Here is a 19,543-nt window from a genome sequence, read left to right as displayed (position 1 = left end):
GTTACAATTTTGGCCATGAAGTCCGGATCTGCATGAAGACGACCCTTCAACTCTATGCAAATTGACACACAATTTTCCTTATGTTCATCACTCAAAAGTCTGGGAAAAAATTCTGCACTCACTCGTCTCATTTGCAATTCATTAGTTAAAATGCTTTGAACGGATCCATACGAGATGTTAAGGTCTTCCGATAGCTCTCAAATAGTCATTCGCCTTTTGAACGAACCATTGTTTCCACTTTTTGCACATTTTCAACTGTTTTTGAGGTTACTGGACGTCCCGCAGGCTGCTCGTCTTCAACAGACTCATTTCCGTTTTTAAATCTGTCATACCACTTGTACACAGTCTTCAAAGTTACCACCGTACACCGATTCTAACATTTTGTGAGCTTCTTTGGCACTCTTTTGCAACTTAAAACAAAACTTAATGTTAATGCGTTGTTCAAAATCCATGTTGCGCAACAGACACGATAAACACAACCTCACTCTAGCGGCTCTGGCAGCTGAATGGCAAGCTCGAATGTGTTATAACTTGTCCCTGCCTGTCTAAGGTTGATCACGCTATTGGACAAATAACAGCATATGGATGTAGCGTCGGCAGTTGCCGCTATAAAAATTCATTCACCGTATTTTTTTATCACACCTCGTATATATTTTTAAACTACTAAGAAGTCACAGTTTTAATAAAATTTAGCTTGTTTCATTTAAAATTGGTAAACTCATAGTATTAAATTGCAGTGATTCTGTTATCATTTATAATTAAAAATATTACAGAGCAGTTTTTGTGGTTAAATGCAATGAGTGGTAGAGATTTTAATGAAATCTAGATGGATGTTAGTTTACAATAATACTGTAGTTTTTAGGATGCTGTTGTCAAATATTTAAATAACAATAAAGTTCACTTTTAAAAAATTCAAGATGAAGTTAACTTATGGAAAATTATTTTTTAATGTACTTTTTTAGTCATGAATCTAAAAATTATTCTAATAATTTTTTTTTTTTTTTTAAAGAACATATATGGTTTTTAATATTTTTTTACTAATATGTAATAATTATTATTTTCAGAACGTCTACAGCATGAAAGACAAGAGGCTTTAGAAAATATGGGAATAAGTGTTCAAGCATCCGGTATAAAAGTTGAAAAAAATAAGTATTATTTAGTTAATTTAAATGCAGATCCTTCATTGAATGAACTATTAGTTTATTATTTGAAAGAGAGAACATTAGTGGGTTTAAGAGGTGCTTTAACTCCACAAGACATCCAATTATCAGGGTTAGGTATACAACCTGAACATTGTATAATTACAATAGAAGAAGGAGGACTGTTTATGGAGCCGCTCAATAATGCTCGTTCATTTATAAATGGATCACCTGTAACGGAAAAGACAGTCCTTCATCACGGTGATAGAATATTGTGGGGTAATCACCATTTCTTTCGTGTCAATTGTCCTAAGTCATCAGGTTTGTTATTACGATCGTTTATTTTTATTCTTAAAAAATTTATTTTATTGTTAAAGCAGTAATATTGCGTTTGAAGTTCTTTTTGTTCAGAATTACAGTTAAGTATTAAATAAGGAGTATTTAAATGAAAAGTTGCTTATATTTATCTTCAAACAGCTATATGTTTAAAAGTGACTTGTGTTGGCTGTTTTTACTGTATAATTGTCCAAAAAAACCGTTTAAAATAACTTTAAAGTTCAATTTGTTATATTTGTACTGCTTCCACTTCTAATAGTAATTGTTATGTTAAGTAACTTCTCATTTTAGATTTCTAACAGTCTATTATTTTGTTAATTGAAGAACATATTAGGCAGGGGTATGAGCAGTTGTTTGGCCTCTTCAGAAAAATTCCTGCTGTTCTGAAAACCTAGAACAAATTGTATTTTAGATAAAATTGGTTTTGGAAGCAAGGCCAGGGATTTAGCACAGATTAAATACTAAATATTTAAAGGTTATTGGATGAAACAGACAACCTTGTTATAGATTTTGCAAACCTTTTTCTGCTTCAATAAAAATTATACATATGTTAAGCATATATTTCTTAATTGGATATATAATCGTCTACAATCTGTTTTCCTGAAGAAAAAGTAGTAATAATTGTTCATTATTCATATTAATTTTATAATTATTTAACTTTGTCATAGATTGTTTTACAAATTTTAGATTATTTACAAATAATATAAAAATAAATTAATGTGTTAATTTTGACAAGAATTCTTTTTTCAACAAATTTTCACAAAACCCATGAATTTTCTGTCATTAGGATCATTTAAAAAACGTTTCATCTATAAAATTATGTCAGTGTCATGACTTTTCTTAAAAAATTGTGTTCACATAAAGCAGTCTCACATTTGTAATAAATTGTTTTCAGAATAAGGTAGCTAAAACTTAATTATTAGTCTATTTCGAAAACAAGGCATTTCTGGATCAATATTTATAATAACTCTTTTATTACTCTGATCAGAGCTATGATCCATGGCAGGAGCAGGAGCCTCCTGGATCATTCTGTATATATTATACTGGGTGTATAAAAAAGTTGTCCATTATTATGGGAAGTAAGTATTCCTTTTCTTGCATCAAAGAATAGTTTAAATATCATTTGGGTATATTTAATTTTAAAATATTAAAACGGTGGACAATTTTTATTCTTTAATAAGAATGTTAATTTCTTTAAAATGTTAATTTGCAAAAATTACTTATTATTAATATTACAAATATTATGAACAAGATTGTGTTTCATTTGTTCAAATGTCGTTTCAGAGTATAGTTATGGAAAAATATGTCTAAAATCATATTTGAACAGTTGTGATACTTTAAAATGCAAGGGCTATCTTTAAAATAAAGACTGCTTGATTATAAAAATGTACTATATGTCAATATTGCAGTTAAACATTTTTTTTTTACTAAAATTATGTTAGCCTCCTTTTCTATTTAATTGCCATCAATATCAACCAATTTTTTCTAATGATTAACAGCTCAAAATTAGCTTATCATTCATTAATGAATTTGCCTCCCATTTATTTAACCACTGCTTCATAGCTTCTTTCAGTTGATCTCTTATGAACTGCTTGCTGCCTGAAAATTAATCAAACTTTTTGAATGATGGAAGTTGCTCAGAGCTGAGTCTGGGTTGTACGGTAAGTGACTGAAAATGTCCCAATCTGAATTTTTCTGGGAAACCATGTATAATGGTTAATGTATAATGGCTATAAAGCATGTGAATACATTGCATTGATCATTAACACAGTACGCTATGACAGCCATCCCAATTGCCAGTTTTGGATCATTAGGTGTGACTTGTGAATTATTTTACAGTAGATTTGCGTAGTAATTACAGTTGATCAGTAGAATACCAAACTGATCCCCAACAAGACTGTATTTGTTAAATTTTATACAGAAACATTACATTTTTGTGGTGTTAGAATGAAATTCCACTCAACTGAGTGACTGGAATTTCTGTAATGACAATCCTGCACATTTTGTCAAAGTAACTGTTGAATTGAATGATTTTCATCTGTTCCTTCAGAATAATGTGTAAAAAATTTCAATGAAGATCTCATCCTTCTTTCTTTTGGTCTAGTTAACATCCGCTGTGTAAAACCCAAATTTTGATTGATGATTGAATAAAAAATTGCTAGTGACGTACATAAAAATAAATTCAAAATTTCAAAATAGTAATTGAATGATTTTTTAAAATTTTATTTTCAATGCATTTTATTTATTTTTTTTTAAGTAATTGATGATAATTGCAGGTCACTTGGGTCTTCTTTGTCAATGATGCTCAATCTTCTGTTTTTTAACATTTTATACCATTTTTATATACCTCTTTCATTCATTGTAGTAAATTTGTTTACAGCAACTGATTACATATGAATTTCAGCCAGTCCAGTTTTGAAAGTTAAAAAAACATATTTTATCATTATCTGAATTTCATAATCCATGGCACTGTACATTGTCTTATTCATAAAACTTTACAACTTGTATATGCACAACCTTAGAGAGGTGCAGCAAGTATTAGACTGCAAAGTTAAATTTACTCTTTTACGCTTATTTATGTGAATTTCATTTTATTTGAAGAAAATGTATGGAAATTGGTGATATTCACTAATAAAATTTACCTCGTTTTCACACCTTTTTCAAACTGGGTATATTTAAATTGGAAAGAGTTTTCTATTTGTTGGAAACTGATATAAGATATAATTAGATGAATATTTTTATTTATTTATTATAGTTGATTTGATGTGGAAAAATATTTACAGAAATAAGAGAAAGATCCCTTAATATGTCCTAAATTTCCATTTTTGGAAACTAGCAATTATTTCATTAATGTATTTCATTCATTTATTTATTTAATTAATTTATCTCCTTATTTCATTTACTCCTTTTTTTTTTTTATACATTTACATTTTTTATTTACTGTTAATGTTGCTCATAAATGTTCTTCTATTTTAATTTTCAAGGGTAACTCAAAAAGTAAAGTGAAATTTTAAAAAAAACTTGGTTTTTTGCATTTAAAAAAATAAAAATATGCTTATTTTTCAACATAATTTCCTTCTACTTTTATCCAGTTGGTCCATTTCACAAGCTTTTAAATTCCTTCATGGTAAAACTTTTCAGTCTGATGAATTAGCCAATTTTGTACTGCTTCCATGACCTGTTAATCAAAACAGATTGATCCCATCACAGCCCTTATTTCAGTAGAGTCAAGTCTGCATACAGTCTACCATATGCAGACTGTGCTGGTCCAGCAGGTCAAAATTGAGCTCTTAAAGCCAACTACTTTTCATTGGGGATATTAGCTCAAGCATTATTCTGAAAAAATATCTAAAAGATTTATCATGTCTTTTATATTTGAATTTTACTTTCAGTGATCCAGATTACATTAGTTTTCACTATATACCACTTCACCTTTAGATGTGAAGTGAGTAAAAATTGGACCTTCATTATTCCAGAATATCATCAACTTTCCGGCAGATATGTGAGCTTTTATTTTTTTTTGCCACAGGAGATAACGATGTTTCCAGAAATCAAGAGTAAGCAACACTGTTATTTATTCTTGGATACAAAGTAATGGAATCGTGTCTCAGTGGTTTATTATGCATTTCAGAAATGAGTCTCCTTCATCTTCAAAATCTTCTGTAAAATGTTCAAATGATTTTCTCTATATCCACAAAGAGAGTTGGGCTCCACATCAGCTGATAGACATCCATCTATCACTAGATGTTGACCCAATGAGCGTAGGCTTTTCAAATGTTTAAATAATCATGCATAACTGAAAATCTTGAGCTAGGCTCCTATTCAACTCATTTGCAACTTCATCAACTTTAATTTATCAATTATTGTGAATCATTTGGTTAACCACTTCAATATTGTCATTATTCTTTGAAGTGAAAGGCATTTCTGTTCATCAGAAAGAGAAATCCTATACTTTTTTAAACGTTCAAGCTATTTTTAGATCTTGTTTCCACTTTAACAACTCCCAGCATATTGCTGCTGGGTTTTACAGATAATATCTGCTGGTTTCATCCCTTCTAATTTGTGAAAATGTATTATTACTGCTCTCATTTCTTCATTTGTGCAATCTGACAAAGGAATACTCATTTACTTTAAAATTCAACCACAAATGGTTGAGCATGAAATGATTTTTCAATGATTTGAGGTTATGATTTATGTTAGTGCTGCAAGACATGTGGACTGGGAGGAAAAATTTCCCTTTACTTTTTGACTTTCCCACAGTTAGTATGTTTATTGGCATTAAATATGCACATTTAATATTTTGACATGTGTGATTTTTTTTTAAAATTGACTTATTGTATTAACTATATGTTTTTTTTTAAATTTGAATTCAGTTACAGCAGCTTCTGAACCTCAGACTCCAGCACAAACAATTGACTATAACTTTGCTAGAGAAGAGTTGATGTTAAATGAACTGAGCAATGATCCTTTACAAACTGCTATTGCAAAAATTGAGCGACAACATGAAGAGGACAAACAGGGTGTGTAAATTGTTTTGTTTTATATTATGAGATAACTTCAAAAGTTCCTGAAACTAACCTCTAAATTTTTATAGCATCTATAACCTTCCAACATGAGACTAGCATCATTTTCTTTTGTTGCTTATTCAACTAGAGCAGCAATAATTTGCTTGTTTAACAGCATTTGACAGCATCAAAGTTCAGATGATTGTCATTGATCTATGTGCAAGACTTGTATTTTGCTTTTAGATATTGCTGTCAGGCATAAACATTGCTTGAGGAAAAATAGTTATTTAGTTGTTAAAAATTACAGTTGATTTTTTATGTAATAGATAAGAAATGAATTTTTGTAGCAAGTAAAAAAATGGGGTAAGCCTGGCTGGAACTCAAATTCAAACCCAGAACTTTTTGGAAAAAAGGTGAAGCTCCAATCATACCACCTTGAATTCGGCAACACAACTATGAAAAAATTTCAAGTTTTATTATTTGAGTTCTATAAATGTTTGTAAGGTGATAGTTTAGTGTTAATGATGTTTTTCAATGTGAACATTTATTTTCATGACAGATCCATGAGATACTCTAAATTATAGAAGTTAAACTGTTGAAGTAGTGTCAAAAGTTAGGGATTCTAACATTTCTCTCTATACGTGTTAGTTTATCAATACATTGTTCTAAAAATATTACCTTCAGATTTGTAATGAGTATAAATTACACCGGGAAGAAATCTTGTGTTGATTGAGGTAAATAATTTTTTAGCAACATAATTTCAAGAGGCAAGGTATTATATTTTTTTTATACAGATGAAGGTGTAATCTTTTCAATCATCTCTTTATTTAAGTTACCTCAAATTTAGTATATGTATGTGTTGTATTGTTACTGTTGTTTTTCTGGCTTTCATTAGCACAAATGTCATTGATTTGTTAATATCTATCAATTTGATAATAGGGAGTTTTCTTCATTCTTTTGAGTTGTTAAATTACGTTAGTGGGAAAAATATAATTTATTGTAAATCCATATAAGTAATACTGGATTTAATAAATGTAAATTGCACTTCTTTCTCATTACTTATCATACTATATGATTTTTGCTAATTGTTCTATATTCAAGGATTTTTAAATTAATGTAAAATTTTTAATTACTGTACTCCTATCATGCACAAATTGTGTAGTAGTGTAATGATCCACAAATTAAATTTTAGTAACCAGAATTTCATTCAATGAACAAGAGAGTGATTTGTTATAGTTATTTAGCATTATTCGTTTTTGAAATGGTTTTTCAACAGTAGATGCTGCCAAATTAAATTTGAATGGATTTTTCCTACATGGTGTTCTACTTACTTACTGTTACATGTGAGTTCATGGAATAAACATAAATATTTATACACCAAAGCTAAAATGCTAATATATAGTTAAAGCAGTGTACATATTTCTAAAAGAGCAAATCAGAGAGAAGAGGTGATCTCAGAAATGTTTGATCATTTTATCATTCTATAAATCTCGATGACTAAAATCAAATGCAATTCTGAAGAGTACCATCCTTCTTCCATAAAATTTCTCAAGTTTCCCCACTCGTAACCCAACCAGTCATCACAGATCATTGCTGGAAATCTTCCTAATTATGTTGTCTAAATATGGAGATATGTTTAAATTAATGCAGAAATAGACTGTAAACTAAAAGCATGAAAGTAAATATAAGGACTGCAATAAATGTCAAGATGTGTTGCATTTTACTCTTATTTTTCACAGAATCATCACCTATACAAAGAAAAATATAGTATGAATCAAAGTTCAATATTAGTACCTTATCAAGTTAATAGTTTTTGTTTAAAACTTATTTTGGTAATTTTCTTAATTGTGTGGGGGTGTGTGTGTGTGTGTGTGTGTGTGTTTAATTTCAACAAAATGGCTACTATATTTAATTAAGAGTTGATTTTTATATTTGTTAATTTTTTAATTTATTACAGATTTTCAAGAAGTGGTTAACAACATAATAGGATTGTTATATTTTATTTTTATGGAAGGTTAAATTAAATGTTCCATTATTGAGTAAAAAAAATTTGGAATAAAAAGTACCTTCAGATGTTTTTATAAAAACACTAAAGGTTTTGAAACTTTTGGTGTAAGGGAGAACATTAAATTTTTTTTATGCTTTACCAGACATTATTTTCAATTACTCCATTTCTACATTTTATATGAAAATACCCTTCTTAAGTAATGATTCACCCAAAAAATTCAAGCTGTTTAAAAAGTGAGAGTTTCAAAATAAACTGTAAAAGGACTTGCCAGGCAACAACAGTTTTTAGGTATCTGAGAATATAAATTATTTTGTGTCATTTTTGTGTTATTCTATTAAATAATAGTGCCATAAAAACCAACTGTTTTTATGAATCTAACTTATTCAGTAAACTACATTTTATTACTACTGATCTTAATTTCTAGTGGATCTTCATAAAAGCAAAAATTTAAACACTATATTTAACTTTCTTTAATGTGCAGTAACAATTGTTAGTTTTTATTTATCCATTATTCATTTTCAGAAATTTACCCATAACATTTAAGTGAATTTACATTCACTTAACATTCATAGTAACCACACCAGACCAAAAAAAATGGCATGACAACTCGCCTGAAAGTTTTACTGCTCCTATATCAAAGGGCCAGAGACTAATTATAATTCACGCAGGGTGTATAGATGCATCATTAATATATAAATCAAATCAGATCACTAATGGTTATAATGATAATATGAATTTTAATATGTTTTTGCAGAAAAAATAAAATAAAAGAAAAAATCTTTTGTTTGTTTAGTAACAAACAATGGTTAAAGGAAAAATTAATTCAAAATTTACCACCTAAAAGTGGTGCTGTAATGGATAATGCTTATTGTCATAACAAAGAAATTAACAAAGCTCCATTTTTTTGTTCTTACTCCCCTGGGCCGGACATGCAATCAAGTAAAGCTCAGCCCAGGAGAGCATCCTTCAACTAAGAGCACCAGCAGTATTTTCGACATGGCAGTTCAGCTCCTTCCCCAATGGGGGGGGTTCTTGTTTTATTGCCTGCCTCTAATCTCCAAGAAGAGGTTACCGAGCCCTTTTCTTTAATGTCACACTTCTAATCACTGGACAGGGAGCAAACCGGGCTTGACCAAGTTGCTCCTAGCCCCCAACTCGCAGCCGGGTCTTGGTCTTTTATTTTGCCCCACCTTAGCCTAAGGACTCCAGAGTCCCCAGTTGATCACTGTAATCGAAACACCTCGACACGTGGCTCTCATGGTCAGGGCTATCCACCCTTTCCTTACTCTAAAATCCACACCGGCACCCCTCCTCATCTTTGTTGCGTAGCACTTAAGTGGCAAATGAATCAAATGCCCTCCAATTTTCATCTGATGTAAAAATAAAAAGTATTACAGTGTCTGGCTGAAGTCCATCCACGTCAGCCTGCTATGTAAAATGTGCCATTCATCACACTTGAAGAATGTATGCTCTGCAGTATCCTTCCTACTACAATGCATGCAGCAGGGGGAACTACAGGGTGTCCCATATAAAATGCAACCCAACCTTATATTGGTAGGTATTGAAATAATAAAAAGACATGTGTAAATGTAAATGTAATTTTTATTATTACCATCCATTACCTTACATTTAGAGTAAATGTTGGAAGTGGCCCCCATCTTCTCGAATACAAGCTTCAATTCTTTTTACAGCGTTTCTTGCAACTTTTTTCAAAGTTTGTGGCTGGATATTTAATACTATTTTTCTTTGAGGTAACCCCATAGAAAAAAATCCGCCGCAGTCAATTCTGCAGATCTTGGTGGCCACAATCCTCGACCGATAACACGATTACCAAAGAATTCCTCAACGAAATCAGAAGTTGAACCTGCGTAGTGCGATGTCGCACCGTCATGTTGTAACCAGCAGTGTCTGTCTTCCTCTTCCAAGAGTGCATTGAACTGAAATAAAATATCCTGATATCGTTCTGCATTAATGGTGTACTCGAAAAAAATAGGACCGATTATTTTCTTCCGCGATATCGCGCACCACTCGCCCAACTTCTGCGGGTGTAATTGTTTTTTGTGATAAACGTGGTGATTTTCAGCACTCCAAATTCTACTGTTTTGGCTGTTAAAAAAAGCCATCCAAATGAAACCATGATTCATCAGTGAAAAATAACGAATCCATAACATTAATTCCCTCACGCAGAATTGACGGAATCATTGACAATATTGTAGCCGTTTTTCTTTGTCGGGCTCAAGAAGTTGATGAACCGTTTCTTGTCTCTAGCAATACACTGAACATTATGATTGCATTGTTGTTACTATCGGTAGTGTTCTACTGCGTCGCCGCGATGTTCAGATGTTGGGCGAGTCCATTTCATTAACGAGTAGGGGAGTAATCTTGACTTTTGAAATTTCATGGATGAGTGATTGATGGGTTGCGTTTTATATGGGACACCCTGTATTTGTGCCAAACTTATGCGAATAAAAATCAAAATTCCCATGACCCGTTAACATTTTTGTCATGAAGAAATTCATTTCGGCATGACCCCTATTTAACCAAAGATCTATGTCTGTGATTAACCGCCTAATCCAATTAGAACTTCCACCTGTCATCCATTTCATTTTCCAGGAATTTCATGTAACCGGCATCGCATCACGCTTCCCGATGCCTTCATATCGCTTCATTCATTCTTTTTTTCACTTGTAGCTCAATTGGCTAGTTTGAAACAGGTTGCATCATATGAAACAGTCCGATATCCATATATCACGGCCAACAATGTATGACGATGTAAACTTTGAAGAAAAGTTAAATTTCTTTTAACATCTTTTAACATCAGTGCCCAAAACCGGTGTGGCATACTGAGACATAACTGTAGATACTATTAATCTTCTCTTGGAACCCCTTGAAGCAGATTGAGTAGAAAGCAGCATGTATATCGACTTGTCTTCTCAGATCTCCCACAAGAGTCAAGAATGTGTTGTGTAAACTTACAGGATTTATCAATCCTAACACCCAAATATTTAATGTTTTCACTAAATTGCAGCGATTGGTCACTCAGTCTCAGGTCTATTCTGCCAATACGTCTTCTCCCTGTTAGGGTGGTGAACATACATTTCTGCGAGGCAAGCTCCAGCCTTTAATTAATCACCCAGTTATTAATACTAGCTAATGCCACATTGCTGGGTTCCTGTACATCATCTTCTTCTGTACTGCCACTTACCAGGACTATAAAATCATCAGCATATGTCACTAATTAGGTATCTATCAGCATGGGAAGGTTAAGAACCCCATCATACACTAATAACCATAATAGGGGGCCCAGGATTGACCCCTGAGGAACCCTGTCAAAGACTTGGAATCTCAATTTACCTCCCAATGTCGGCCCCAATTCACCTCCCAGTCAAGTACTCTGCTATTGTTTTGTTAGATAGGGACTGATTCCCTTCCTCGCAAGCACTGTCATAATTGAATCCCAGATAACAGACCCAAATACGTTATACATTGCATACAGCCAGCATAATGATCGTGGGTATTTTTCTGTCCTCCAGGTAGCCTTCTTTCCATAACAGCCCAGCTTTCTGAATAGCCTGCCCTGTGGACCGTCCTTTCCAGAATCCTTACTGACTTGTATGAATGGCAGCGCATTAAGCTCCTATATCATACAAAGCACTAGCATCCTTTCCTTTCATTAATTAAACATAGTGGTTTATAATCAACATTAGGCTTGTTTTCAGTAGATTTCAGAACGAAGACCAACCTTGAAACCTTTCAACACGTGGGAAAGGTTTTGGTCTCGAGATCGAAATTAGCTATATCGGTCAGCTGCCAGGGCACTTTACTTACTAGACCTTTTAAGACTGTGGCTGGTATTCCAACAGGTCCAGGGCTCTTGCAATCTTGCTGCCGTTGTATTGCTTTGACTACTTCCTCATGCATGAATCTCTTACGATCATAGTCTACAATTTCGGTTAAGCCACTCTCCTCCCTATTGAAGAGTTTAGATATCTGTCTAGAAGCAGATTCTTTTGTGAAGACGTAATCACCTTCCAAATTGCTACATTGCAATACATTCCATAGTGATCAAGAAATCAGCTCCCAGACCCCTAGCCAGTTCCCCCACTAGTTCATAGGAGAGAATACTTCTATTAGCATTCGATAAAACTGTTTTAATCATGCTTCCATAAAGTGCACGTCAAGCCTTCAGTGCGAAGATCAATACTATTACAATCCAGACATGTCATTCCTTCCCTGCAGTCTCGAATCTTGTGACCCTTATCGCCACAATAGTAACAGAGATCAGCCCGATTGAGCCCATGACATTCTGCACTCCTGTGCTCGGTGCTCCAGCATTGGAAACATCAATTGCTTTCTTCGCGTATTTAAGCACAACAATGGACCCAGCCTATCTTGATGTGTTTGATGTGGCATTATGTTATATCATCTAATATTCCGTATATGCACCACAGCGCGTCTGCTGCCTCAAGATCAGAGGTCCAGTTGTAAGTCCGCGGCCTTATCGTGGAGTGTAACTGTAAATTGGGCAGCCCTCTCAGAGCCTTTAATTCTGACTTGTAACTCATCCTTATCGTCCTTCTGAAGTGAAAGAACCTCAACGGCTTCTTCCTCAATAACAGAAGACTTCATGGTTTTAAGTAAATCGGCGTAGGATCTACCTTGTGCCTTGACTATTATCACCTGGGTGTCCTCAGTGAGAGGAGTCAATCTGATCTACTTGATCTTTCAGTAGTGCTATGAAGTCCCACGGCCACCGGTTTCTCATGCTTCTTAAATAAAAATACTAAAATCTTTCTTATTATAACCCCAATAGAGCCGCCTAGCAACACAAACACCGGAGCTGGAGACTTTACTAACACTCGCCTAACAGATTTTAGGATTAATTCTGACGCCACTCGGTCACCTCCAGACAAATTATAATAAATACTATACTTGTTTCTCTGAATTAGCTTGATATTGTTACCCATAAGTGATGACACTTTGCACACGACATCTTCAGCCTTGAATATAACATTATGAGATTTTTCTTTCTCATTTCTTCCAGCCCAGACAAGACCCACAAATAAACATGTGTCACTATTCTCTTCAGCAATGTTCTTCGCCTCTCTAACCTTGTTAAGTAAAGCCAATGGCCATCTCAGCAACAGTTGATCTAACAACTCAGCATCTGTCAAATCCCCAGCAAGGGCATCAACTCTTGGTTCGAGGCCAAAATCTTGCATAATTGTCTAAATTTTTTATGAAAATCACATAAAACCTTTAAATGCTCTATAATATATCGTTCCATATCCCTCCCCAAATTCTGTTGTAATGCACTAATGCAGGTTCCTAGTTGTGAGGTCAATGTCACAAGTGCATCTGAGGGAAGTTCCTCTTCATCAGATGATATCTGTCTCTAGCGTTTTTGCCCCTTCGCAGCCCTCTTCTTAACATCCATCTCTTCAGTCAAATATCCTGAATTGCCTACACTTTCTTGACTCGATGTTGTGTGTTTTGCAGCATACACCACTTTGAGCTGCAAGCGCCTTTGACTCCCAGTCACCACCGTTTTGCTCACTGTTGCGCCTCATTTGTCTTTAGTCACTACATCCTTTTCTTTTTGTTTGGCTTCAGCTCCACATTTTTACTCCTTTTTTATTTCTGTGCTATTCCAGTGAGGTTGAAAAAGAGTTCAGCCTCCACCAACATATTCTAATCTCAAGACAGAGTAATTTGATTACCCACTTGAGTATGTTTGGGGCGCTCTTTTTGAAGCCCCTAACTTCTCACTGGTACCTCAAAATTCAAACCCGAAACCGGATTTGGGTTCAGCTCTCAAACCTACTTTCAAAAACTCCCCACTTGCCCATTTTTGGGGTCCAAAAAACTTTGGGGTCCCAAAATATATTCATCAAAATGAGGTTGGAAAATTTCAAAAAAAAAATTGGGGTTCACCAAAATCTTGGGGATACCTGGATTGATGGAGATCTGGGGGGAAAATTTTGTAAAGGAAAGGGATAGGGAGATATCCAGAAATAAAAATCCTCTCATAAAAACTCACAGTACTTAAAATATTTTCGTTCGTGAAAATATGAAAATTCCTTGTTTATGTTACTTTACAATGACATCACTCAACTGTATGATCAAGACAAACCACTTAGAAATTTTTCTTCTTGTATTGTAGGTTAAATCTGACCAATTCCCTATATTTTAATATAGAAAAAACAAAAAAAGTCAAAATATCTTCTTGGTAGTCCATTATCCAATAATCACCAAATTTTATATACATATCCAACAAACTTCCACCAGCAGTTGCTTATCCATAAATCAAAAAAACACAATCCAAAAACCGAAAACACTTAAAACCCGCAGAGCGAAATGCACACATGCAACACACTATGAGACATCCACTTGACAAAAATGAAAATACCATTTTCACAAGACACGTTGAAAATGAATTCATACAGCTTCATAAACTGAGGCATAAGACATTTGAAATAGATTGGTTTGCTGGCAAAAAAAGGGCATACTGCACTAAGACTGCCATCTGCACCTCCATGATCTGAACCCAATTGAATTAATTTGGTCCAATTTAAAATCTTGGGTTGGAAGCAGAAATGTTACTTTTAACACTAATGATGTGGCTCGTTTATGTGAAGAATGGTTTAGAATAATATTTAAAGAACAATGGGAATCTAAGCGTAATCATGTCATAATAATTGAAAATGATTATATACAAACAGAAGGCCTGCTAGATAATGTAATTGACAGTTTTTGTGTGAATTTGCAAGAGGATAGTGGTTCTGAATCAGATACTACTAATTTGAAGAATTAAAATGAACAAATGGGAGGAGTTGAAATGATCATTGTTAGCGACTGATCGACATAGGCTGTATTCGCTCTATAAAATAATGGGCTGTTCATAAAATTATCAATTTTTAATTACTTTGTAATTACATAAGTAATTTATAACTAGGTCTACAAAAAATGTATTTTTATTTTATGGTCAAAGGGATACCATAATTTTTTACATCATAGGCTATATAAAACCTATAGTGACTGCAAATGGAGAAGCTCAACAATTGTGCCATGACTGTACTTTCCTGTAGCTATATTTTTGTTCTTTGTGAAAATATATGCATATTCTTCATTTTGGAGGGGGTAAATTTACGATTTATGCAGCTATATCCAGTTACTAAAAATAAATGGCTGGGGTGTAAGTGAAATGACGAAGATTTTTGGGTGTGTTGCAACACAAGGCAATTGATTACATCATTCTATAAGTCGGTCATAATAAAAAAATATATAAAAAATGAAAACAACACTTCATACATTTGAGTTTTCACTTTGAGTACTTAAATGTTTATTGCGCTTTTCAAAGTGAACACTTACCTTAAAAGTAAATGTTTGTTCACTCTAAACCCACTGTATACTTAAAAGCAAACACAGTACTCAGAACTGAACACTTCACTCACTAGTGATTACTTTTTTTATTCACAAGGGCCAATATATTTACAAAAATATTATTTAAATTATTTCTCTCTATTTTGAAAAGAGTATTCTCATAAAATTGAATGGGATTAATTTTTTCAATTAGAAGTCAATATGACAAAGCATGTATTAACACTAACACAATTTGTATGCAATCTGTTGTAGTTAATTCTCTACCAGCAATGTATGACTTACTAAACAAAACAATCTATTAATTATGAAAAGTAGTGCATGATATAGCATTCTAGAGCTACTATATCTAATCATCAAATTACAATAATTTAAAGAGAATTAAACTTTTCTGCTTTTTTTAAATTCAGTTTATAGCAACTGTAATGATCCAAATCACTTCTTTTTTAACGAAAACTAAGATAAGATTTCTATCCTTTTTCTTTATACATTGTTATAATTGATTTTTTTCCATAAACTTAATTAGAATGCAAACAAACAGCAGTAAAAGTTATTAATTTTTTATTTAAAGTAAAAAATACACTTAAATTTATTTTACTCATGTATAGTTCATTTTGGTAAATATTTAATAATAATTTAAAAGTGTATACTGTAGTAGTAAAGGAATTACCAATAATTCATAAGTATTATAAATATATTAAAAACAACTTACCAATATATTATTTGATTTCCTCAAATGTTTTTCGGTTATTCTGCCATCTTCAAGAGGAATTTATAATAATTTAGAATTGAAATATAAAATATAAAAAAATATAAAATTCACATGGTAAAATTAGACAACAATTGATCGTCGTAAGATAAATTTTGTTAATGTTATGACTAACATTTACAGTGTTATGACTAAGTTAAATTAAAATAATTATGTCTGTTTTGTAAGAGTGTCACAATTTTTATAACAACTGTAATGCTCTTTTAACAACGTCATAACAATAAATATAAATATTGTGTTACAAAATGAATGTAATTACTTTAACACATGACTTCAACATTTACAAAATTTATCTTATGGCTATCAATTGTTATATTTCTAATTTTATCATGTGAATTTTATACTTTTTATATATTTTAATTTTAAATTATTATAAATTCCTCCTGAAAATGGCAGAATAGCTGACCCCCCTCCCTTTAAGGAAATCAAATAATGTATTGGTAAACTGTTTTTTATATTGTATTTATAATTATTATATTTTACCAATGGTGCAATGCTTGAAAAACGTAATTCATAAGTAATTTAAGGTTTTCTTCCCGAATTTATTCAAAAATTACAGTAATGAACTTAATATGAAAATCAACCAACTGTGTGCTGCACCTGCATGAATTCATTATATGTACTTTATTTTTATTCATTTTATATGTACTCATATATGTACTAACTAATTTTATCAACAGTGTGTTTACTTCTTTTTGGTCTATTCCTAAAAGGCTTTAGATTTGTTTCTTACTATGGGTGAATCATTTGTGTACATGAATAACAAAGCAAGAATAAGTGTTAATTTTTCTTGGAATTCCTCAAAATACTTATTATTTTATGTGACCAAATAGGATCACTTAAGTCAGTCCTCTATCCAAGTCTCCTCGATGGGACTGTTTGGGCCTTGCAGTGTTTGTAGTACTTTTACAAATTTGCCAATCTCTGTGTCCTTTCTAGTGTTGAAAATGTTCATGTTGTGAGTTTTTTCTTGTGAGTGAGAAGCAAGTGTTTTTGCTCTTGATTTTCTTGTTTAATTTTATCTTGTCTGTGGTATCTTCTGGTGTAAGGCCAATATCCTTCAGATGATCTCTTATTTCTCTGATCCAACTGCATCCTGTCTTGTTTTTCAAGTTGAGAATGTACTGTACTAGCTGTTTCGGAAGTCTTGAATCTTACATCCTCATGATATGTCCAAAGAATCGTAGTCTCCTCTTACGCAAGGTATGGATGGGTTCTAACGCTTGGTACACGACTTTGTTGGACACAATCTATTACTACCAGTCTTTGTAGTACTTTTTATTGATGCATGTCTGTGTTCAGTTTTCTGTCTTTCTTTGATTGTTCGTTCAAGTGGAAGAGTGTTTCTGCTGCGGAAGTGGTTGGTTTCTGTTTTTATAATTGTATAGTAGTGTCTTATTTTTGCATTTATTGATAAGCATTTTCTATTGTAAGAGGACCAGAAATTTTTGAGCTTTAGCTAGTTTGTTTCTTCTTATTTGGATTGAGGTTTGTTTTTTTTTTCTGTTGTTTATTATTTCTTTGAGATAATTAAATTGTGTTACTGTTTTGATTTTATAACCGTTTATGTTTACTTTTTTTAATCATGTTTTTTAAAGCATAATTTCTGTCTTTTTGAATGATATTTTGAGGTCAATTTTATTTGCAATGTTTTGAAGTTCTAATATCTGTGATCTGGCTACTTCGATGTTGTTTGCCAGCAGTACCAGATGTCAGTGAAACCAAGACAGTTTGTTTTGATTTTTGGCTTATTTTTACTTTTGGAGGACATTTTTAAGTCATTCCCTTACTACCCATTTCTAGAGCACAGTTGAATAATAGCGATGGGAGCCCATCACCTTGGTGGAGTCCTGTTTTGATATTAAATGTCTCCGAGAGCTCGCTTCTGAATTTTACTTTTGACTTAGTGTTTGTGAGGGTTAGTTTTATCATGTTTATAAATTTGGTATATAGTCCAAGGTGTCTCAGAATTTTTAGTAGGGATTCTCTGTGGATGCAATCATAAGCTTTCTTGAAATCTATAAATGTTATCATGTCTCTGTTTCTTTTCCTATTGTAATCCATTATTAGCTTGAGACTCATGATCTGGTCTGGATAGCTACTTCAGGGTCTGAAACTTTCCTGGTATTCTCCTAGTTCTTTCTTGAGTTGTGAGCTGATCCTGTTGAGGATGATTCTTGCAAGAATTTTGTATGTTGTGTCTAGGAGTGATATTCCCCTGTAATTGTTAGGGTATGTTTTGTCCCCTTTTTTGTGAAGTGGATGGATGAGGGCTGGTGTCCAGTATTCTGGTAGTTCTTCTTTGATCTAGATGTTAACAAGCTGTTGACGAAGGGCAATTTTTGCTGATCTTCCTGCATGTTTCCAGATCTCTACAAAAGTTTGATCTTCTCCGTCTGTTTTGTAATTATTCATCTCACCCAGTGCTTGGTCCTTTTATTGTAGGATGTTGATTTTTTTCTGGTGGTGTTGTTGTTATTGATGTGTTGGTGTGAAGTTTAGGAGTTCTGTCGGTTCTTCGCAATTTAGGAATTTCTAAAGAAAATATTTATAGGACTGAATATAATTTAAAAAAAAAAATTGTTTCATGTTAAAACAATTTTTAATCTTGATGTAAGGAATGTAAGTATCCTTACATCATTTTTGTTATACGCCTGCAAAAGTTTTTCCAATAGATATTTTGCTTTAGGGTATTGAAGTTTTCTTCCTTAACTTTCAATGCTAGTATCCTTTTATACAAGAGAGGCATTAATTTAAATCTGTCAAACCATCCAATGTTAGCTTGAAGATTGAGACAATTACATGCTTTGGTGAACTGCAGAGTTTCCTCTTTGATAATAACTTCTGTTACTGTGAATATTTTCATTTTCTGTCATTAATCATTTAATTAATTAATATTAAATAATATAAATAATTACTATAAACGTTTTTATATTAATGTACATTTATTTACAACCCAACCCTGTAGGGAAGACATCCACCTAGTGATGTTGTGGTTGCCACCCTGTTGGGCTTTAATGGGAGTTGTCTATCGCCCTCTTGACTTTTTACATCTCATAGTAATAAGCCTGGCCTCTTTGGGTTGCCACCGATGTAAATGCCTCGGGTAGACATTTGCATCGGTGATTTATTAACTCAGCTTTTGCCTTCACTGTAGGCCTTGTCCAGACATCGAATGTCCTACATTGTATCCCTCTGAACTAACTAACTAACTGAGTTTGCGGTAGCATGAATCCCCCGTGCCGAGTTCTACTTATGTTGAGCCAATTTCGTGAATGTCTCTATATTTGAGGCAAATTTAACACAACATACCACAAAAAATGTTGATCGCAACAACAAAATTTAGTCCTAAATTCTCTTACTGAACTCAACTTTAGTTCATGTCCCAGACTTAGGTTAAATTATG

At 32.8% G+C, this 19,543-nt stretch overlaps 1 protein-coding gene across 4 annotated transcripts in view; it reads left to right on the top strand.

Moving 5' to 3' along the window:
* Khc-73 (Kinesin heavy chain 73) overlaps positions 1 to 19,543 on the top strand; it is a 489,570-nt gene that overhangs the window by 305,937 nt on the left and 164,090 nt on the right. For all 4 annotated transcript variants that reach the window (XR_012756224.1, XR_012756222.1, XR_012756225.1 and 1 more), the window contains exons 11-12: positions 1,065 to 1,460; positions 5,849 to 5,995. Coding sequence is in view for 1 of the 4 variants with exons in the window: in XM_075364813.1 (XP_075220928.1) it covers positions 1,065 to 1,460; positions 5,849 to 5,995 (543 nt within the window). In the remaining 3 variants the exon portion in view is untranslated. The remainder of the gene's footprint in view (positions 1 to 1,064; positions 1,461 to 5,848; positions 5,996 to 19,543) is intronic.

This window comes from Lycorma delicatula, chromosome 1, assembly GCF_047948215.1.
Source record: "Lycorma delicatula isolate Av1 chromosome 1, ASM4794821v1, whole genome shotgun sequence".
NCBI classification, from domain to species: Eukaryota; Metazoa; Arthropoda; class Insecta; order Hemiptera; family Fulgoridae; genus Lycorma; species Lycorma delicatula.
The sequence above is the reverse complement of the archived record's forward strand: the minus strand, read 5'-3'. Positions and strand labels throughout refer to the sequence as shown.